The 24,577-nt window shown below is 38.2% G+C and overlaps 1 protein-coding gene across 1 annotated transcript in view; it reads right to left on the bottom strand.

Moving 5' to 3' along the window:
- Positions 1–18,220: 18,220 nt before the first annotated feature.
- Positions 18,221–24,577, bottom strand: part of NEURL1B (neuralized E3 ubiquitin protein ligase 1B) — a 305,897-nt gene continuing 299,540 nt past the window's right edge. The window contains exons 4-5 of the mRNA XM_044069111.1: positions 23,920–24,045; positions 18,221–19,157 (exon numbers count right to left, since the gene is read on the bottom strand). Of these exons, the coding sequence (XP_043925046.1) occupies positions 18,916–19,157; positions 23,920–24,045 (368 nt within the window). The 3' untranslated portion in view covers positions 18,221–18,915. The remainder of the gene's footprint in view (positions 19,158–23,919; positions 24,046–24,577) is intronic.

Here is a 24,577-nt window from a genome sequence, read left to right on the forward strand (position 1 = left end):
CCTGCCTCTGTGTCAGTGAAGGCAGGCTCTCTGGTGACTTTGTAGGGGGAGCCTCTATGCCTGATTCTACAACCCTCAAAGATACCAGCCAGTTGGTGCACCTGCCTCTGTGTCAGTGATGTCAGGCTCTCTGGTGACTTTGTAAGGGGAGCCTAACAGGCCATTCTACCCTGATGTGGCTTCACCAGCTGGGAGCACTGTTGCTGGAGGCTGTTTGCTGGCTATAAACTCTTGCAGAGATGCACAGCGTGCTTCTCTTTTTTACTTAACTTGCCTTAGCTCCTACATATGAATGCATTCAACAAATATTGCAAGCTCAATGTTTTAGGGACAGAGTTTTTTTTAATGGTTAAGATTGGTAAGGTCTTTATCTAAGAGATACAAGTTACAGTGGTTTTTTTCTAACCTCTGGTTACTGGCTAGGCTTGTAATAGTCTGCAGACTGATAGCCTAGTTTTTACCTATGCCTGTTGTTCAAAGTTACCACAAAAAAAGAGAAAAAAGAATAATTTACCTAGCTGTCATAGAAAAACTTGAATTATGGTTGACAAGCAGTTACTAGGCATGTTCACCAGATGACCATTAATGAGCCTAGTCCAATTTCCCAGAGTACTTTCTGGTTAATTGGCTTGCTTAGAATTACACTCTAGGTAAACAGAGAATGAGAGAATCAAACCCAGGACTCAATAAAGCAACTCATAAACAGCTTAGAGCCTTAACCCCCTGTAATTAACAGACAACAAACTCCCATGGAAATGCTATGGAATGAACTCATGAACTCACATGTTCAAAAAATGTGCTGTTATGTTCTTTTCCACTGAGCTACGCTGAAAATGTTCTGACTGTTTGACTGCAGACTCTGGCCACAGAGTGTGATAAAACTGATCTCTCTGTGTAACTCTGTATTAGTGCATAGCCTGTAAACAGCCTCCAAAATGGATTGTTAAATACACTTGAAGCATGATCAATAACAGCGAGGCAATGATATCAAAGGTAATTTGAGAGGGACGGATGGCCACCTTCTTGCAGAAGGCCATCAGCTAAGTGGCAAACAGGTCAGAGGGCATGATAATCCCCTTAACTGATGCAACAACTGCATAAATGTGGTTTTCTGTATCTAGAAAGACAAGTACTAGCCTCAAATAATCTTCTTTACATATTTCCAATAATACTGTTAATGTCCAAGGTGGCAAGAGTCATGTATCAGAGGAATAATTGATGAAGGACTTTAAAACGTGCCTAAACATTTTCTTTGGAAATAACAAACACAATGCTTAAAATTAGAGACATCTGAGAGCTATACTAAAAGGTTACCTTCAAATTTGCTACTGCAGTTAAGCATACTACATATGTGAGACAAAATGAAAGGAGCTCCTTGTCTGGATTCCACAAAACCTTTTATACATAAAATTACAAGTGACAGGGGAGTCTTCTAATCTTCATATTAGTATGTATTGATTTATTTACAGAGATGGGCAGGGGTTATAGACAGAAAGTATTATCCACAGGAATGCTTTTCTGAAGATGCATGGAAAAATGAAAACAGTAGTAGAGTAGATTTGAATTTGTGGGAAGAACTGCACAGTCTATGCTCCTTTTACAAGTCACATAATTTGAAATGTCTACCTATTTAGAAATGTGGCAAAGAACTAGAGTAAATATTTTGCAGTAGAGCTTTCAGAAGATGTCTCATCAGGAGACCATGGTGATAAGTCAACAATTATAAAATGTTGCTTCTAAGTTGCATCACAACTATCTATGATGGCCTTGAAATTTCAAGACCACATAAAATAAACTTTCTAAATGTTGCAAATCACATTATAAATTAAATAAAATGTAAAGAAGGCATGCATGGGACACAGGGTTTAAGGCTCATGAACACATCTCAAAATGTCCTGTATAGTTAGACATAGACACAGATAGCCAAAGCATCATGTTTTGGTAAAATGAATGAGACCACTGGAATGGCATCTTGCTGTCAGAATAAGTGACTTATTGTCTCTGGATACAGATATCTTTAGTTCTGGACCATTTGATATGTAGCTTTCCTGTGCAAGTGATATCAGTGACAGTTAAACGTGCATGTATGAGTCATGAGAAGCCATGCTATAGATACTAATTCCCTCTGCAGTGGGGGGAGGTCTATTTTAAAGCTGTCTATTCTATTCTATTAGTTCCATTACAGACTAATGATGTGTAATAAATAGGAAAAAGCCCAAACTCTGTTACATTCATCTGTACTGTGCAGAACCTATATAATCTAAAAGGGAGATAAGCCACACGGCATACTTAGAATTTATGGACATTCAGATTTGTTGTCCAGACTTTAAGAAATATGTCTGATATGAACATGACAGCAGGTGATGGCCAGACAGATGGCGTTCTAGAATTCCTCATTAAAGCTGGATGCATCCATCAAATGCTGTTTCACATCCTAGGCACCAAAGCCACTGGGAAGGCAGCTCTCCTGTGCCCTGTTTACTTAATAGTCATGACCTCCTCCCAGCAGAATCTGGACTTGCTTCAAGGGTTGTATTCATTTGGATTCATGCTGAGTCATCTAAGGCAATTTTGGCAAACAGAAAAAAAAAAAAAAAAACAGGAAAACTATTCCCTGCAATCACCTTTGACGACCAACTGCACAATTTTATTTTTGCATGGGGGCAGGACCCCTGCACTCTCCATGCTGGGGAACACTCCACAACCCTCCTAGACTTGTATACACACACACACACACACACACACACACACACACACATATATATATATATATATATATATATATATATATATATATTATATAAGTCATTCTAAGGGGATCCAGTGTCTGTCTGCCTGGGATGACATGATAGACAAGCCTCACTGTTTTGCCAGAGATGGGTTGCACCTGTCACCCCTAGGTTTTCAAATACTGGCCAAGGCTCTTGCCGTCCCCATAGTGCCTTTTTTAGGCAAGGCTCAAAGGACAAACCAACCACCGTAACCAGCACAGGTAACCAAAAACTAAGGGTAATGCTACTCAACGCCAGAAGTCTCAACCTCAAAATACACACACTCGAAAGCTCTCCTCAACATGGAGAAAATCGATGTTTGTGCAGTTACGGAAACCTGGTTCAAGGCTCAAGACAGCACCCCAGCACTGCCAGGTTACAATTCATATCATACCTTCTGGCCTCAGTTACCGGATCGCAGTACAAAGGGCGGAGGTGTATCCATATTCATCAAGGATACCCATATCTCCAGGTTAGTAGCGCAGCATGATGTCCCAGAGATCATCCATGTGCAACTATCAGCAGGCAAAACCACATTTCAAGTCATAGCTGGTTATAGATCGCCCACCATGTCCCAAGATGCTCACTCTGCATTTCTTGAGACATTGGAAAATATAAAGGTCCTACCCAACACCATAATCTTGGGTGATTTCAACTACCCTGGTATAGACTGGGGCGAACTACCAATGTTCCATCTCCTATGCTCAGCGATTCATAGAATTTATAAATTCAAATGCCCTTGAACAACTAGTATGTTCCCCCACTAGAGGGGACAACATATTGGATTTAATCATCACAAATATGGGTGCCCATTGTACCACACCTGTTATCACTCCCTCCTTGATCAGATCCGACCACAAACTGATAACCCTGGACATCCTCACCCCTCCACCTCCCCGAGTCAAAGAAACCATAGTCAAAAACCTTTCCAAAGCAAACTTCAAACTACGTGCATCCGAAGTGGAAAGCTTCATTATTCCCTTGCAGAAGGATAATGATATCCAGGATGCGGAATCCTACACCAAGGCACTCTATATGCATCTTCAGGATTGCATGGACCATGCTATCCCAAATAAAACCAAGACTCCTTCCTCAAGCAAGAAGAAACCAGTCTGGTGGACCCCGGCCATAAGCAAACTTTACAATAAAAGGAGGAGACTTATACAAAAAAAAAGGCCAAATCTCAAGTAGAAAAATCATCCCTGATCAGCATTAGTAAGAAATTGAGGGCCCTCATCAAGTCAACTAAAGCTAATTTTGAAAAGAAAGTTGCCAAGGATGCCAAGGATAACCATAAGGCCTTCTATGGCTACATCAAAAACCTAAATGGCAATGCTCAGGTCTGTTCTGAGCTAGTACAAAATGGAACAAAATACACTGACCCTTCTGACATTGCCAACATCTTGGCTGACAGGTTCAGTGCAAATTTCTCCCCACCACCTACAGGGCCTATTACCATTCCAGGGGATTGTGTAAGTCCAATTATTACTGATGCATTGGTTAACAAGGCTCTATCTAAAGCTAAAAACACTGCATCCACGGGATCAGATGGTGTCCCAGGCTGTGTCATACGCGGGCTGCAAAAGGAATTAACCCCGCATCTTAATACCCTGTTCAGTCTCAGCCTCTCCACAGGATATGTGCCCATAGAATGGCGCACGGCAAAGGTGGTCCCACTACACAAGGGTTGGGCCACAACTGACCCTGGGAACTACCGACCAATAAGCCTGACCAGTCTGATCTGTGAGGCTATGGAGCGAATCATTATGGAACTCATAAATGGAGAGATTGGTAACCAGTCGCTGGACCCCACACAGTTTGGCTTCGTCAAGGGCAGATCATGCTTCCTGAACCTGGTGGATTTCTTTGAGACAGTTACTCAGGCTATAGATAAGGGAAAGGAGGTACACACGGCTTACCTTGACCTTGCTAAAGCATTTGACAACATTCCCCATTCAGGTATTATTGATAAGCTCACCAGCCTGGGCATAAACCCTTACATCACAAGATGGATCGCAAACTGGCTCTCAGACAGATCCCATAAAGTAAGAGTAGCGGGATCTATGTCCAAATCCAGACCAGTAACGAGTGGTATGCCTCAGGGCTCTGCCTTGGGGCCCCTCTTGTTTGGCATATACTTTTCAGAGTACAGGCAAGCACAGAAGGGGTGTGGCTGACTAAGTTTGCAGACGACTGCAAACTGGGTGCTATAATAGAGTCTCCGGCCGACATGGAGATCCTCTAGAAGGGCCTAAATGAGACTGATGCGTGGTGTCAAAGCCATGGTCTGAAGCTAAATGCAAAAAAATGCGTAGTAATCCCATTTGGAAAAAACAGAGTACCTGCAAACTACAACATAGGAGGTAATCCCCTGAAATCTGAAGAAGAAATAAGGGATCTAGGGACCCAAGTAGATAGTCAGCTTTCCTTTGATAACCATGTTACCAAAGTGGTTAGAAAATCCTTCTATGTGACCCATCTGATCACGAAAGGGCTCACATCAAGATCTAAGGATGCAATGGTGCCCCTCTACTCTTCCCTCATCAGACCCATTATTGAGTACAATGCACCAATTGGAATGTACCTGGCTAGACATCTCCAGCAGCTGGAGAGACCACAGAGGTACCTAACCAAGAGGATTATTGGCCTCAAACAGTTGCCCTATGCAGCACGATTGAAAAAGCTAAGACTGTTCTCTGTTGCATACTGCTTTCTCAGAGACGATCTCTGTCTAACGTACAGAGCCATGTCCAACCCAGAATTGTTGAACATGCTCCATCTTAGCAAAACCAAATCTACTCAAGCTACATGCTGTAGGGATATAAACCTCAACACAACAATGAATAGAACATGCTGGAGGGATAGATTCCCTTCGCAGAGACTTCCCTTACTATGGAACAGGGTCCTGATCTACATAAGACAGAGTGCCTCACTATCACTCTTCAAGAGGAACCTTGATGAGTGGATGGGTAACAGAAAGTTCACACCAGGGATCACACCAACAGCACTACTAGATAGGGGCCAAGGGTACTAGCTGCTAGTACAAGGGTCTAGGGAACTACCAAAGGGGCGGTGAATACCGCACAACCTGGCTGGGCTAATATATGCCTTCAGGCAGATAGCCCAGTACCAACCTATGAACATATAAAAAATGGAGTTTAAATTATTTTTTATTTTACTTGCTAGTTTGCTGAACCGGAATTCGCTAAAGTGCACTTTTGTTGAAGTGCATTTTCACGAAAGTAAGGTTGCACTTTTTTTGTTCGAAATAATGGTACTTCGATCAAAGAAAGTAGACCCATATATATATATATATATATATATATATATATATATATATATATATATACGACACACACACACACACACACACACACACACACACACACACACACACACACACCAACTCTGAGGTCGCATAACAGTGGAGAAAAAAAGCAAACGCCATTGTCGGCAAAAGTAATTTCAGCTCAGCAAACAGCATTTGCTGCTTTTGTGTACAGTGAAATTACGTTTGATTAGACAACGTGCTGGTTATTCATTCTTTCACAGGATTCCAGGAAAATATCTTTATCATACAGTGCATAGAAGGCATAGAATGTATCCTAAATAGGGTGACAAGGCATCACAGGACACAAACACAAAAACACAGAACAGCACACATGCTTACTCTCATACAGTGCATATACTAGTGGGCAAGTTAAATGATGACCAAGTCACCTGCAGAACATAGTCTTTGTTAGTGGGAAGAAATAGCCAGGGAATTGTTATGGCTAGGCTTGTATAGGCCCTAGGGCCGATAGCCTAGTACCAACCTATGAACCTATGAACATTAGGGTCACAAGTGTGGTTCCTCAACAGCTGAATGGTCATTGGTAAGATAACCCATGACACTGGTCTTCGGCTATCATTGTGCCACGTTATTCATTCTCACCTACATTGGTCAGCAGGAAGCAGCACTCAAGCTCTTTGTGCTTAGGACACAGAAACAGGCATTGCGAAGGTCTGCTGTGGATAGACTGAAACACACACACACACACACACACACACACACACACACACACACACACACACACACACACACACACACACACGCACACACAACAGATAACTTAGCTCTTGAAAAGGTAAGGGCCACACAGAGTTCTTCTCCAACCCTTGATGACTCTGCTGAGATTCTGCATACCACTCTCACACCACCATTCTTGTCTTTGTCTTTTATTTTATTTGCTAATCAGATATCTGGACTGATGCAGTATGGAAAAGTTAAAGGAAAGGAAATGCAATACACATGGAGAGTTCAGAGTCATTTCAAAAAGAGAATGTTGGGTAGTGGGATGAAGCATGATTATCCACTGAAAACGCACATGGACATGGAGAGAACATGTACATTTCCAAAAGTCAGTAACAAAAGGTCACAACTTTGTTCCAAATCCTGGAGCTAGGAGGCAGAAGCCATAATTACTGAGGACCTGTGCCAGTTTCAATAATAAATTGGTGGGATATTATTCATATAAGTGCCACACAACTGAAAGTATATGTTTGCAACTGCTTAAACTTGGTCATATTAATCATGGTATGAGACTGATAAATGACATAAGAATTATACTGCATTGTCTACTTAATAACAAGTGCACTGTAGGCAAAATTACGTGCTAATATTGATTATCAGACTGACAGGCTACAGGTACATAACAACTAACATCCTTCTAAGAAAAACAATTACATTTCATTGCATCATTGGCCCACTATATTGGCATATACTACATTGATCACATATGATTGAAACTCAATAACAAATGTTTTATGTAGGGGCAAGAATTAAATAATTAAAAAGGCAATAGTTATGTAAACATAAATCTGATGACATAAAAGATAACACTCAATCCATTTTTGGTGTTATTTTGTTCAGTTTTGATTTTAAGTACCATAACGGTTTTGATAGTCACAAGGTTCCTTTCTTCTGGGAATAAAGCATTTGTCTTTTTCTTTAGAGCATATCTTATAACCGATCTGATATGGCCAATGACTTTTATATGTAGTGTCAGTTTCTTGATTAAGATCATGATCACAAACCAGGTATTTTGTTTTCCTAATAAATCCAAGCATCACTGAGTTGTACACATACTAAAAAAAAACACATTCTTTTTATTAACATATCTCTGACACCCTCCTATTCATTTTATTGCAGCTAAAGCTTAGACATTACTTGCTTACTGATGGTGCACTTAATTGCATGATACACACATCAAAATACATTGCTGTAGTTTTACTGAGGATCTGGTATGAAAGAAATACAACTCATGAACTATCAAAGAGCCATAAATTAGATAGGAGACAGAATAATATATAAGAAATAGTTTAATATGGGGCCAAGAAAAAAATCTCAGTCAATAATTTACTGTGTGTTCTCATTTCTTGCCATTTTATGAAAGTTGATTTGTACACTGAGACCAACACATATTTTATTACCGCAGACACAAAAACAATCCAAGAGATTAGAAAACAGGAAACAATAGCTTTCTATTGCTACTGTACATTAGCTTGCTAAGCAAGTCTTTCTAGATGTAATTTCCTTTCAGTGCCTCAGTTCTGTGTTTGACTACTTTACATGATTGATGCATAAAAACGATTACACTACCATATTCTGCACTCAGCTGCCAAACTGCTTTTACTACTTTATTTTTTAAAACATACATTTTTTTTACACTGTACTCAAACCATCACTTCACCTTCAGACACATACATTCATTCTCATTGGCAAGAATTTAAAGTTACCTCTACTGCTGCCACACCTTTCTTTAGACCACTGACAAATAACCTGAGAAAATACATAGCTATAGCAGCACCTGTGGAATTAATGCTAGATCAGACGTGAGTCTGTTTTAGCTTGTCTTTATTCATTATAGCCAAAATTCTGGAAAATATTCCTAATGCTTAAATTCTTGCTACTTTTTTAAGGAAACAGTGGTGTGAGCATACTCTTGAGTTAAAAATAAATAAATAAAAGTTAACTGGGTTGTTCAGTTGTCTGACAGTATTCCACAGTAAGGTTGCAACAGATGGCAACACTAATGATCTATCAATTTCTCAGCATTACAGTGTCTTTCAAAACACAGGGATGTGGGTGTGGGAACACATTACAAAGTTTTAAAAATATGAACGTTATATGCTTATACAAATTTTACAAATTCCTAAGTATAAAGTACACTTTTTAGTGGACTGAATTTATTAATTTGCAAACAAAACAGGCTAAACTTACATCAAGATATAAACACAAGTGACATATAAAACCAAGTGCAAAACAGATCAACAATCAACATGAACAGAAATTCAAATTATTACTGTACAGATTTCTTTTTTGACTTTTCTTACTGAGTCACAGTACATATTCATAATAATATACTGACAGCAATACAAAAAGGACTGAACAGAATTCAAGAAAGTTTAAGTAAATATACAGAATACTTTGCATTATACATAAAATATGCAGAGCAGACTGGTGAAATACACCATACAACTCAACTATCACTCCAATATAAAAAAAAATCAACCGTTTATCATTTACCGATAAAAATTACAGTTTGCCTGTGGATTCATTCCTCTTCTGTTTTTATTTTAAAAAAGTGCATGGCCTTCTCCTCCCCAATAAAACAATAAGGCACAAACATTTGTTGTATGCACTACAGCTTTAGGTACATCCAATATTAACAGAAATGTCACTGTTGAAAATATACTTACTAACTAAACCTTCAAGTCTTTTTCTTCTAAGGGCTCTGTCTTCTAGCTGCTTACTGACTCTTAAATCTGTGTACTTCCACACTTGAATCAAAAGGAGATATTTATTTGAATAAAGATAGCTAGAAAACGTAAGTACTTGTTTTCAGGAATATTCATTCCTCTTTCACTGTAAATTTACGGAACAGAATTTTCCTTTCAGTTTTGCTTCCAATATATACAAAAAAACGATATTATCTGTCATTGCCTATACCTCATTATCTTCAAGTCACATACTTTTTTCCTGCCAGTTTCACTTTCATTTTGCAAATAAACCTTTTTTTGCCTTGCTTGTAATTGCATTTGTGCTCAAAGGGCAGTCATACCGATCAGTGCAACCAGTGCTGTGGCTAAGGCCTGTTTCAGCCCCCTCATATTAAGTTATCTATTAAATAATAAGGCAACTAACAGGGCAAAATTGCTGAGCACTGGTGTGGCTTTCATTTGGGTACATTTGGGGTTCTTCACAAGTTGCAAATCCACAAGTAAGAAAGTCAAGAGTGCAATGAGGTCAGGCAGCACCCAAGACATATGGGGTATTCAAAGAAGTCCAAAAGCCCTATAATCCCCATACCAAAACCCTGCTTTAAGCGAATTATAATTAATAGCTAGTATTATTGTAGGTTTTCTCTTTTTTTTTCTTTTTCTTGCTATATTACAAGGAATATAAGCTGTAAACGATGGAATCTGACCCATAGAAAAAACTTGTGTGGTGCAGGAAGCGAAGATGAGAAGTATCAAGTTAAGTTCAACAACTCTGAAGAGAAGCCTTTTACTTGTTAATGTCCTTTGTTTTCTAGAAATCTGAAGAAAAATGAAGTTTAAAAGAAAAGCTGAAAGCAGTGCTCTGCATTAAGGCCGCCAGTAATAAAGCACACACTGACCATAAGCAATCCTAAGTAAAGTCTTATTAATATATGATTCTGCATGTATACACATACATGTATACGCATACATGTGCACACATATGCCAGAAAAAAAATGACCAGTTATTAGGACGTTTTGAATGATAGTACTGCAGCAAGAAAACCATGAAATGATTTGAGAACAGGTTTCCCGATACTGACGAAACGCAGCATACTCTCAAACAAGACTAATGTTAGCAGTCTTAATAAAAGAGATGTATAGTCTCATAAAATGGGCTCAGTCTTTAAAGCTTGCAGACTGATGTTCAGAAACAAAATATAAAGACTGCCATGTGAAATATGCAGTAAATATTTAGCTGTGCAAAGATAGTCCTTTTACAAATAATTAATCAGTGTATCTGAGAAACATGAACCTAATCCTATTCTACTCAGTTCATAATCTACTCAAGAATGTGTGCAATGCTTTCTCCTTCAGTGGCTGTTTACACTGACAGATGTGTTTTACCACCTCACAATATATGGATTATGTATGTGTGCATGCTGTGTGGTATGTATAAGAGATGGACTGCTGTCTTGCTATTTATCCTGAGAAACTGGATCAGTATGCAAACAAATTGTGAAGTGCAGAGAACTGTATATTCAGCAGTACAAACAATTTAGTTATGTTTACTTCAAAATCTTTTAGGTAAATCATCTTGTAAGCTCAGGACGGTCTCTTCATCTCTAGAGAATTAACTACAAGGGAGCACAAAATTCTGTTACCTAATGCCTGAATCTGTGGTGCAGAGGGAAATAGCCCTAACTATGACCACATGACCTGAGTTTAATTTTGGCCCTGGCAGCATAAAGGCAGGACTGTCTGAGACAATGAGGGTTTGTGGTTGTTTTCAGATTAGCTCATCCTTGGGAGATATAAGTGGCTCTAACTCACAACTTGGAGGACATCTAGATTGGTCACTGGTCTAATCCGCAGCTTGGAGGACATCTAGATGGGTCACTGGTCTAACAACTTAGCAGACATCTAGATGGGTCACTGTTCTAACAACTTGGAGGATATCTAGATGGGTCACTGGTCTAACTCACAACTTGGAGGACATCTAGATGGGTCACTGCTCTAACTCACAACTTGGAGGACATCTAGATGGGTCACTGGTCTAACAACTTGGAGGACATCTAGATGGCTCACTGGTCTAACTCACAACTTGAAGGACATCTAGAGGGGTCACTGGTCTAACTCACAACTTGGAAGATATCTAGATGGGTCACTGGATACTGCACATAAGAGGTTCATACATATTTAGCATAAGCAGCCATATTGCAAATCCATGAGCTGCAAAAGTCAGTATGCATCGACATGCTTTCTATGGCAGGCAGCATGCAGTCGGGTTCAGTGAGCCAACTCAAACTAAGGGGGAGCTCCTTGGGGGGGGGGTGATAGGTCACTCTGCAGGACCAGCAAGCTGGCTTGCTTTCTACAATCTGATTCAAGTGACGAAGAAATGGATGGGACAGTTAGGCTACCCAGGCAGGAACAAATGAAACACAGGGTTCTTGTTTAGCCTAGGGATGCTTGGTTCTCACCCTGTGGAGTGAAGGGTGTAGGTAGGGGCTCCTGAGGAGAAGCACAAAAAGGATGTTATATATTATAAAAAGATGTTATCCAGTATTGAGTAAACTGTAAATGGAAGAACAAATAAAACAGAAGTTAAAGAGATTGAATAACTGATGATGATCAAACCGCACATCTTGCATTTTTATATATTTCATAAAATACTTTAATTTACCAATGAACTTTCATTTGTTCTGCAAAGGTATGTTGCTTTTCTAAGCACTTGAGCTATTTCTGAATGCATATATTAAAAATTAACCAATGTAATATTTACATGTGCCTGATTTCAAAAGACTTGCTCAGTGTAAATGACCATGGTGTAAGCCTGTTTATAGAAGGGCCTTACACTGCAGTAAGTCAGTTACACCGAGAACAAGTCTTTTGGAATTGGGGCAGGGATACTGACAACAACTATTTTGGAATCTGGCCCATATTTATTTTTAAATAACACTTATAGGGTCTATATTTTGAAAACATAATGTTCTTTATAAAGAAAATCAAAAAGTATTGCACATTCCAGTCATTAGCTACAAATCTGAATGCCAGTATAAAGTTTGTAATGTGGAGAAATAGTGATCAAACCTTGAAAAGTTGTAGATAAATTTAATGTATTCAGAACATGTTAGTATGTAAAATAACTCCTTAATTTGTATGACTTCCCTTTCACATATATTTTATAAAAGCAGCTTCTTCTTTTTCTTCTTTCGGCTTTTCCCGGTTAGGGGTCGCCACAGCGGATCACCTGTCCGCTCATGATTGACAGTGGAGTTTTTACGATGTTGAGTTGCCACCCCAGCACCCAAACTTCCACAGAAGGCACACACGCACACGCACTCATGCCTAGGGACAATTTAGAGTATGCAATCGGCAGCATATAATTGCAAAATTACAGAATGACTTCAGAGGGATCATAGAAATGCTGTTTTGTTTTTAGTGAGCCATTTTATGCTATGCTGTCATTTGGTCACAAACCGTGCAGAACTGTCAAGGTCAATTATTTAATACTGTTTTACAGTATTTTAAGAATTAGCATACTGCAACATTTTCACGTTATTATGTATTGTTCCTCATTTGGGGGTCTACATATGCTTATGCATTAATGGACCTGAAAATCCTCTTATGGTTTTGTGCCCAGTCCATATTTGAATTGCAGTATTTCTTCTATTTTTTGTTGAATTCACATGACATTGTAGATTACTAGTCACATGTACACATACATGTGATGCAAGTTACATATCTGTTTTGTACAGTAAGTAAACATTTTTCTTTCTGGTTTCTTTGCATTTATTCTGGCAGAGAGAATATCTGACTATACAGAATAAAATTAGCCAAACAGTGCAGGTCCTGGCTACTGCAAAGTACAAATCAATAATTGGAAGGCACTTCACTTAAAAGACATTTAAGAAGGCAAAATGTTAAAATTGTACAGAAGAGGATAAAAGGGTACATCTCACACCAGTGCTTTCACTCCCCCAGTTTCATATACTGGCTTCTGGTTTGCTCACTCTCTCATGGCATTACCAGCAAATACAGATTTTAGGTAAGTTATATTAGATTGAAAGTCAACACCACAGAATCCCATAGTATAAACAGTGTTATATGGTTTGGTAAACTATCTGTCCATTAATGTGGTGATAATACAAAGTGCAATCTTTCGTTACAATGACAGTCCAAGGATTTTCATATAAGCTCTGATGTTATGATCTACATGCAGGATGCCACATTCATAAAGATAACACTTAGATCCTTAAATAGGTCCTTTAATAGGTCTTGTAGAATGTGGCTTGTGTGTACTCCAAGAACAGCACAAGTCATAAAGTTAAATTCCTGTAGAACTGGATCATATAACACCTTATTTCTAGGTGAAGTGACCATGATTGATGCACCACCATTACCTTGTCATACTGTTCTTTTAGATGTGTGTGTGTGTGTGTGTGTGTGTGTGTGTGTGTGTGTGTGTGTGTGTGTGTGTGTGTGTGTGTGTGTGTGTGTATGTATATGTTTGTGTGTGTGTGTTTGTGTATATGCATGTGTGTGTGTGTGTGTGTGTGTGTGTGTGTGTGTGTGTGTGTGTGTGTGTGTGTGTGTGTTCGGCTTTAATTCCATAGCTTCACAAATAATACAAAATTGATTAATTCACCATTTTATTAAAATGTTCCTGAAATTAAATTTAGAACTTTCTGTTTTGTATTCTTTTTTAAGATTTATTCAAAATGTACTCATATTTCAAAACACGTCTGGATTATACTGTAGTTATGTGATACTGCTGGTGTGATGTCACTTCAACAGGTTACTCGGTACAGTTTTAAAGCAATTAGATAAGGACAACATGATGACGTTTCTTGTATTTCCATGAATACCTATCAAATTTAAGGCAAGTTGTTGCAGAATTATATTTCACTTCTGAGAAAGATTGCAGATGAAAGCTGATGACAGCCAACTGGTAACAACACCCAAACTTAACATTTGTTTAACTGTGTTTTTCCATGGAGTGGAGGAATATTTGCTTTTGAGTAAGAATTCCATTCAAATTATAATGGACATCCTGCAATGTGTAGACAGGACTGGCATTTTCACATCTCAAATCTAACTGCTAAATTTGCATGAAAAGGTTTGATACTCTAAGACCCAGTCAATCAATGTATAGGTTCATAGGTTCATAGACAGGTACTAGGCTATCTGCCCGAAGGCATTTATAAGTCTAGCCAGAATGTGTTGGCTTTCGCCGCTCCCTTAGATTAGTTCCCTGTGCCTCTCATTTATTATCTACAACCTGCACTGAGATGGTAGAACCCTAAAGTAGGTTATATAAAATAAGGGGTGCGGGGGCAAATCCCACAACATGGGGGTATATGGGCTTATACAACATTTCACCAAGTGCATAAAAGTTGACATTTTTCTTTTTCAAATGTCAGGTAATGGCTCTGCCACTATGACATTATTGATAACATCTACCTTATCCATTGAAAGAGGAAGAGGACTCAGTTTCACTTTACACTAACAAGTCAAGTCAATTTTCAAATGAGGAAAATGAATCACACTTTAAAATACCCATCAAATCAGGTTCACTTATGTTTAAGTGAGTAACTAATCCATAAAAATCAACAGGATTGAGAGTTTGGCATTATGGTTAAGGCTTTTATCTCACAGACACATAGTTTGATTTTCACCTTAGAGGGAAATTGACTAGACTTAAAATGACCCACGAGGGCAGCTAGATTAGTACATACCTACAAACCTAAGGATGAAAAGCCTTCAGTTTCTTACATGTTTTTTTTTTTGCCTGGGATTAGCAGTCTTTTACTCACAATGTGGAGGGATAAGGCCTGACATCACCCCTCAAAGTTATGTACATCAGTTCTGCACTCACACAATGAGTCACTGCTGAGCTGTTACAGAAACAGTGTCAACAATGGAGGAAAAGCACTTAGTGAGCTGCAAGTCACCCATCTGTGGTCCATCAGTTGCTACTTCATCAATTTCACACTCAAAAACCTGTAGGGAAGCCATCATAGGATCATAAAAGTTTACTAGGCTATCGACCCAGAGGTCATTTCAAGCCTAGCTGTTTCATCCCAATGTAATACAATAGATACACTAGTAAATACCCAAGATTGTATTTAGTAATGACTGCCCATGTCCAGGAGGGTTGTGGGCACTATCCCTGGTAAGAATTTACAGTGCCTCATCCATTTGTCCAGGCTCCTTTTGAACAGTGTCATAGAGGTGCTCTGCTTTACATGAATTGGTAGCTACTGGGAGACAAATCTGTCCCTCCAACATGTTCTATTTAAGTCACAGGCCATATTTAGGTCCCTGGAATGGGTAGCTCTAGTCCTGTTTGATTTATAGATGTGCAGTAAGTGTATTAAGTTTGGGCCTTGGATTGCTCTGTAAGCCAGGCATAAGTCTACCCAAAGAAGTCTATATGAAACAGAATATAGTAACAGGGACTTTAGTCAGTCTGAGGAAAGCATGTACTGGGGTCGCTTGATCTTCTTTGTTAGAAACCTCTGAGGTCTCTCCAAGGTTGCAAGTGCTTTGTATGATACATGTCAAATGGGGTGTTATACTAAATTATGGTCTAGCAAAAATATGGGATGTTCTTTTGTTTTGCATCTGACCATTTTATTCATTAAATGTTTGTAAAAAGGAATTTGTGACCCCTTAAAATGAAAAGTGCATGATGAAGACATTAGCAAATACTATGAGCCAGATTCCAAAACAGAGTTGCTCTCAGCGTAAGTCTTTCCTGATTGTTAAAGACCTACTCCCAGTGCAAGTGACTGACTTCAGTGTAAGGCCTGTGTATAAACAGGCTTATCCTGGGGGTCAATTTCCAAAAGACCTGCTCTCAGTGTAAGTGGTCATTAGACTGAGAGCAAGTCTTTTGTAATTGATCCTTATGACTTAAAGGACTCTTAACTGTTATAGAAATGGAAAAATGCAGAAGTTTCCTTAGGTATAGCATGTCATTCCTAACTTTGCACCTTATAACGTAACATAACACCTGCATTAAAGACTGAATCGATTTTTTTCTCCTAATAAGATAATTTAAAACAGCCGTGGTGGAATTGATATGAAAGTAATAATGTTTTGTGTGTGTACTAAGCTGACTTCTAACAATTTGTTAGTGAAGTAGAATTGAAAAAAAAAGAAGTGGGGCATAAACAAAGGTAGGAATAATGCATAAACAATGGAAAACAAAAAAAGTGAGTGCTGGGAAGAACAGTAGAAAATATAACAAAAATATGAGAGAAAATTGGAACCGACTAAATAACAAGATGAAAATAAGGGAGAGGTGATAAAAAACTGAAAGAGAGGACACTACAAAAATAAGGAAAAAATACACTGAGTCATTTAAACAGACTATACCAGATAGTGATGGGGAAATGGAAAGACAAAAAATACTGCAGATATTAAGAGAATGCTGAGATGTGAAGGAAGGCAGAGAGAGAAGGACTGACAGAAAATAATTGTATAAACTGGGACAGATATATATTTTATCGTATATGAAGTTAAACATTTACTGATATATAGGCAGGTAATGGTACTTAATGTGAGAAGAAATATATATTTTACAGTATTTTTCTAAGTTTGTTACTTATTTTTAACTTTTGTGGCTGTCCACTCCTTCCTTGCTGATGTGTCACAGCTAAGGTTGTCTGTATTGCTGCTGGTATGCAAGCTGGTTTGCTTTAGAAAATGTTTCAGTGTACCAAATCATCTAAGACTCTTGGAAGAAAGTTAACCTAATTTCAGTGTGGTGTAAGTAGTGTATTTCCCCTCTTTTGCCTTTGCTAGTGAAGTGATAAGTTATAAGTTATGCATTGACGTTTTAGGTTCATATGAGGTTACTAGGCTAATGACCCTAGGGCTATTACAAGCCTAGCCATGTACAAAATTCATATACCCTAATTGACCATAGTTAGACAGTCATTGTTAGCAGAGCGATTCTATGATCAGCACCGACTATCCTTGTCTATGACAGACATAGGTGTAGATGTTTGTCATGTGATTTTTCCTGACAGTTCTTAAGCATGTTACAAAGCAGTTTTGCAGAGATACTAAATTAACATGAGAGTTGTCATGTGGACACATCACTATAAACATTACGCTGTTGACAGCTAAAGATGGCATACAATGTTATTTCAGTGGCACAGGTGTCAAAGTGGCCATATGCAGCATTCCTGTATTTCAACATAGCAGGGAACTTTCCTTGAAACTGGTGCTAAAATGGCGTGTTTGTAGAATTTGTGATGATGTGTCATTTTCAGTTTTTTGATTAAGGCTAAATTCCTTCTACTTGTTGATTTACTGTTGAGACTTATGTAATTTTTTAAGAACAGATCTTTACTATTCATTGTAATGTGACAGTATCAGATCCAGCTGCAAAGAGAGAGTTACTGGCAACAATGTTGGCTTGCAGGTTTGATAGGTCTCTGGAATGGAGTGGGCACGTAGCAGCAGGAAATGCAGATGGTCTCTTGATTTTAGTGGTCATATGGAAGCACACATACATGTCATGCACCGACATCATTGCACATGTGGCATGAGAGAGTGGTGGTTAGCAGGTTATGGGAAGGAAGGAAGGTCTTTTCTCTGCAGTGCGATGAATTCAGTCATTTGGTCTTCACACCTTTGCAGTAATCAATAATGAGCCCAAAGGCTTCAGGAAAGTAAAATTAATTAAAAAGAAAAAAAAAAACTTTTTGAAGGGTGATTTATATTTAACTATGAAGCAGCTTGTTTCCTAAGCACAGTGGGTCAGTGCTATGTCTTCATGTCTTCTTTCCTGTTGAGTTTTCCATCTAATCTGCATTTAAATTTAATTTTTCTCACATATTCAATACTAAGATGCAGGTTTTACAGACACCTGGATCCTATACTTTGATCAAAAGGATCTCATGGCTGAAACTGTATATCCTGAAACTATGCACACTCCTGCCAGGCTATGGTTTATTTCTTTCAATTAATGCAAAAGTGTGTGTAGAACAGAAAGTCACTTCTTCTTTAGTAGAAGGACTACATTCTGCAGAGGCAGAATTGGTTTAAGTTGTATCAATCAGCATATGGCTCTGTTACATTCATAACATTTGAAGATCAGCTCCATGTAACTTACTGTACCCAGAGACTTTATAAAAGACAGACACATTATGTACATTACACAGCAAATCCAATATATCACACTTAAAACATTAGTAGCACATTTACTGATATGGCCATCTGCTTTAAGGCTCTCTCACACTCAGAATAAACCCTGATTTATATTCTATACTTTAATAATAACCCTAATATCAAACAAAAATACAAAAACATGTAAGATCTTATATGAAACATCTGCAGGGAGAATGAGAAATGAAGGCAGAATGTCAGAGTCCTTTGTTGGAGATTATGGTCGATATATCTTGATAACATCTTTGATTACCCGTCGGCAGATTGGACAACAGGCATTAACCTGCCTCTTTAACCTCAGACCACAGCTGTTGCAGAGGCACATATGTCCACAAGTATAAATTACGGTGTCCACTTCATTATCAAAGCAGACGGTACATTCACTGTTCTTTCTGCTTGGTGGTTCAGGTGGAGGAAAAACAGGTGACACAGGCGTCAGGGGAGAGCTTGGAGCAGTCACTGAAAAAAAATACGCAACATGGAGTTCATCAATATAAAATAGAATAAGTTTACTAACATGGCAAAAAAAATGGTCTTTAATGAATGTCTTTAAAACATATTGCATCAAAAGTACATGAACATACTAGTCAAACTATTTTTCTAAAGGATGTGCTTAATGGAAAGTTGAAAGGAATGCTACAATTTTCTGTCATAAAATTCTAAAGAGCAGGCAAGACTCAATGTTAAATGTTACAAATACTAAATCAAAATGCTTGTTCAACACCATCAGCTACCAGGCATGCTTGTGGGTCAAAAGTTTGCAAGTAAGAATCAAAATATAGTAAAGCTGTAGGTTTTAATCACTTACTATGACACTTTAACATACAGAAAGAAAGGAATTAATGCTTCCTTTGTTTGTGTTTAGGGTTAACTATGCAGATTAAAGATCTTATGACAACTGTATTAAAAGTATAAGACTGTCACTGGTTTGCTGAAATGTTTAAACAGACATCTGCAAATCCTCATTTTTCAACACATCATGGGAGATGTCCAATTTTTTTCTGGAAGAAAATGCCTCACCACTTATAAATGCACATGGCACAACAGTTTTAATGATGTACTCATGCCTACAAGGCAAACTCCACTAGCTATTGAAATTTTCCCTTTATATTTTTAAAATATAGTTACATTCATACACTTTTGCTTAATAAGAAGTCTTTGACAGCAATCAACAATTAGGTCCCATAGAGAAAAAAAAATACTCCCATATCAGGTGTTTATAGGAACCAACCAGAAAGTCTTGGGCAAACTAAAGAAATTTAAGTACAAAAACATTTGCAAACTTCTTTACACCGTGACACTGCATTTTTTGTAAAGCACACTCATACAATCTGCCAAAAAAGCAATAAAAATGTGGCATTACAGCACAGTGTGCCATTCCTGTTCTAACATTATAATCAGGTATAATAAACATTTAGTTAAATGTGGCAAATACGTAAAACAGAACAGTGAACCACTCAAGACAATACCCATGATGAAGGCTTTCATTATTTAATATTCTACCATGTAACACATCTGAAAATAACATGTCAATACTAAATCAGATCTTTCTGTTTAGACTTTTAACTCTCAGTAAAGCAGATGACTAAAATAACAGTGGCTATTTCCCATCTTTTTAATTCATTTTTTAACTGGGTAAACCCGCTGGACACAAGATTTCCTGTTCAGAGGTGACTCAAGTGCACTGTACAGTAAAGTGACTTGATCATTCATGCAAGTGGTAGGAATCGGGCCCTGAATTCCGGAAGGTAGCAAACCCTGATTCCTGAACTATAGAAATCATTTTTTATTTCATTTATTTAACATTTGTTTACCTGGAAAGTCTGACTTGGAACAAAGCCAATTTTCAGCAGAGGCCCAGGAGAAATGCTCCAGACGCATGTCTTTGTAACATGGAAGGAAATTGGAGCACCCAGAAGAAACCCAACTGAATGCAGGGAAGATATGCAGACTCCACACAGAAGGCACCCCAGTCAAGAATCGAATCGGAGAACCTTTTGCTGTGAGGCGACAATGCTACCACTGCACCACTGTGCTGTCCAGCTTGTTAACAGCTTTCAGCTTTAATCCTATGCACTATCTGCCTCACAGCTAACATTAAAATGAACTGCTTTTTCCTCTGTCTCTCTCTTTCACTATATGTATATATTTGAGACCCTACCTGCAGAAGTCGGAGCAGAGAGAATCGACACCCAGAAGGAATCGACAAAAGAAGACCCGAGAAGATCGAGACCCACAGAATCCGGAAAGTGCATCGACAATCGATAGCGCAGAAGTGTCGTATGAACGGGACATGGCCGAGACGGGAGTGGTGAAAAGTAATGTATGCGGTCAGTGTGTAGGAGATAGAATGGTGTGTGGTGATAAGGTCTGGTTAGGGGTGTGGGGGGGGGATAGTTAGAGTTAGGGAGTTAGGGTTTTAGGAGTTAGGAGGGGTGGGGCGGAGTAGGTAGAGGGAGGTAGGAGCAGGTTGTGTGATTAGGGGGGTTAGGATAGGGTTAGGGTTAGTTAGTTAGTAGGGGCAGGTTAGGTAAGTGGTTTGGTAGGATAGACTCGGGTTAAGGGTTAGGGTTAGTTAGGTTAGGGGGCATGCAGGTTAGATAGTGACGGACCTTTAGTTAGGGGGTTAGTGTGGGTGTTTTTGGATTTTTTTGATGTTGTGTGTTGTGTGTGTGTGTTTGTGGAATGGGGATGGTTTGTTTTTTATTGTTGTTATGTGTTTGTTAATTTAATCGATTATGTGGTGTCGGTGATGTCATTGTCGGTGTTGTGTGGTTTCGACTATGTCAGGTAGAACCATATATTTATATTCCGGTGTAAATTCTTGTTTTTTTTTTTTTGCAAATGTTCACTTTATCAAACATTTTTTTTCCCAAATGTCCACTTTGCTTAACGACATAAATGGGTATGCATTAGGGGTAGGAATGTGGGTGCAAGTGTTTTTGGGTTAGGATAAGGGTAAGTGCTAGGTAAGATTAGAATTAGATTAAGAGCTTTGTAAGGGGATAGATTTAGCGTTGTGTGGGATTTGTTATGTAGTCTGTGTTTACGGTGTCTTGAGCAGTGGTTGTGTTATAGAAAGAGTTTTTCTAAACTAAGCTGTAGATTGATGGTTAGGGTCAAGCACAGGTTAGGCTTAGCTAAGGTGGTGCAGGAGGGTGCATTTGAGTGTTTAACAATATGCAACCTTATCCAAAGTAAAAATGAATGTGAAATATTTTATGTGATGAATAAAATTAGGAAAGTAGGTTATTTTCTGATGACATACAGTAAAGCATACAAAAATCATTAATAGTGCAGCTACTAAAACAAGCCAAAATGAGTTGAAATGGACATGATCTTGTTAAGAAGGGCAAGGAAGTAAAAATATGGCCTAAGTAAATCCTAAAACAGAAATATGGGGATTTGCTAACTTTATCTGAAATACATTCTTAGAAAGAAACTATTATTATTATTATGAATGCAGTTATGATTTCCTCCAAAAAAAGTTTGTCTGATTGCCTCCAAAAGTTTTTTCTCCCACTTAACAAGGGTATATATGAAGCAGGGCTTCCATTATTCAGCATATCCATTCAGGAATAAAGTAACCCTACTACTAGGATGCAATAGAACTGCAGTAAATTTGTTAGTATATTCTAAACTATGAAGCTATCTAACTTTGCATTGACACCACAGCTTCATTTACAATGTCAGAAGTGAATTCAGGGCTTGCTTACAGCTACCTAAGATACCAGTACCAGTAATCTATGACTGTGGCTGGAAGGCCTTTGTTGAGGGGAAAACATATCAATACCTGCTTTAAATTTCTCATCGGTGTTTGAGCATCACGATAAACAGGTATTGGTAATTTGTTCCATACTTTTGTTATTTTTGCATGCAATTAACTTTTTGTGATTATCACATTTAAATTATCCATTTGTAAATACATCCCTTAATTTTTGTAAGTATTAAAAATACCAGAAAGCCAGAATATAGTGTTGATCAGATTCCAATGGTGAATGGTAAACTAAATCGTCAAGAAAAATAATGCTAAAAAAGAAATAACAAGAACTTCGATAATATCCAGTCTCTTGGGAGCTCCAGCATTGCCAGCATAGAGGTACTCTGTTTAACATTTATTTACTTTCCTTATCCTTTGTTTGTTTTGCAATAATAAATATTTTGTAATGTTTTAGGGTCATGACAGAACAGGGTAGACAGTTACTTTAGCATGACTTGTGTCAGGCATAGCCAACAAACTATTTTTAGAAAACTTGCAGAACATTACTGTCACTATCACAGTGTAAGCAAAACTGAATGCAGATCTTCTCTAATTGTGTATTTCCTGTTTTTCACTAATGCGATAAGTACACAAAAGCAGTCTAAACCTTTTCCAGCTATGACCAAGGGTGACATGTTCAGTGAATGGGGGAAATCTTCAATTACATCTGAAAGGTTTTCCTTCTTCTTTTATCAAAATTACTGTTGAACAAAGTGCTGAAGGAGCTCTGACAAATATACCATTCAGTCATCCTGAACAGTCAGTACTGAAATATGAACCTAAGAGCCTGGTATGGGACAGAACCCATCAGCGGTTTGCTTTTACAGCAAAAAGGTAAATAGTCATTCTGCTTGATAATCATTAAGGTCATACTTTTATTTTATAAACTGTGCCTAACAGCCCTTGTTGTGGGCAAGACACCAGTGGTTGCTAAAAATTTTGAAGATTCTCAGTTTGTAACTTTGGAATTTCTAACTTAATTGCATGCAGGTTTTGGTAATCTGTGGCACAGAAGAAATATGAAAGGATCACCTAGAGCGCTGAGACTTTGATGCGCAGAGCTGCTTCATCCACTAGATATGAAGGATCGTAAAGAATGATCTGCCACAGTAAGCAAATCACACTACATGACCTTGTCTTAAATGGAAAATGATGCCACTTTGTGCTATAGTAATGTTGCTTTGTGCTGCACTCGTATTACTATGAATTCCTCAGTTACAATCCACTAACTACCTGGAGCCATCTATCCTGACAACAAAGACAAAGCACAATTTTTATTTGTTGAGATTCTTTCTGTCAAGCAGAAACAATGGACAAAGATAATTTCAGATGTCTGGCTATAGTTTTTAACAGGACTCCATCACCTTATGATGATACTTAAGACAGATTAAAAAACAAGAAACTTGTCACATGACAACCATCATATTAATGAAAAAAATAATAATTTCTTGTAGTTCTTACCAAGTGAAGACTCTGAGGCTGAAGAAGAGCGGTTAACACTGAAGGCCATATCAGAATCACTGTCATACTGTGAACCTCCAGGTGACCCTGTAGGAGAGCTGCTCATGGGGTTAGACTGCACTGTGCCTATTTAAAAAAATAATATTGTTAAGTCTGTACTTGTAGAAAGAAGCACCGGGGATACAAGCACTTTTCCACTTAAACTATGTCATGGGCATGCAGGAAATTGCATAAAAGCATCTAACACAGAAGTTGAGAAAAAAAGTAGAAAAGCAATAATGGCCTATCTTATGTGGTCTTATATTTTAAGCTATATCTAATGACATCATCGCATCATCTTCTGCAAGAATATGAGTTCTGTCCTTCCCTTTTTCATTTAGATTTTCTTTGTACAGATTTTACTCAGTCTGTTCATCTATTTGTTATTCTTAGTTTATGCTATTCATTGGCTGTGGTGTTCAAACACTACTTATGCAAATAATAGGGGCATGTAGCAATTAGCCCTGGATAGGGCAATACTCCATATCAATGCAAGCTAAAACACACACACAAACACACACACACACACACACACACACACACACACACACACACACACACGCACGCACACACGCACACATATATATGTACACACACACACACACACACATACACACAA

This window comes from Protopterus annectens, chromosome 4.part0 (assembly GCF_019279795.1).
Source record: "Protopterus annectens isolate FY-2018-M chromosome 4.part0, PAN1.0, whole genome shotgun sequence".
Classification (NCBI taxonomy): Eukaryota; Metazoa; Chordata; order Ceratodontiformes; family Protopteridae; genus Protopterus; species Protopterus annectens.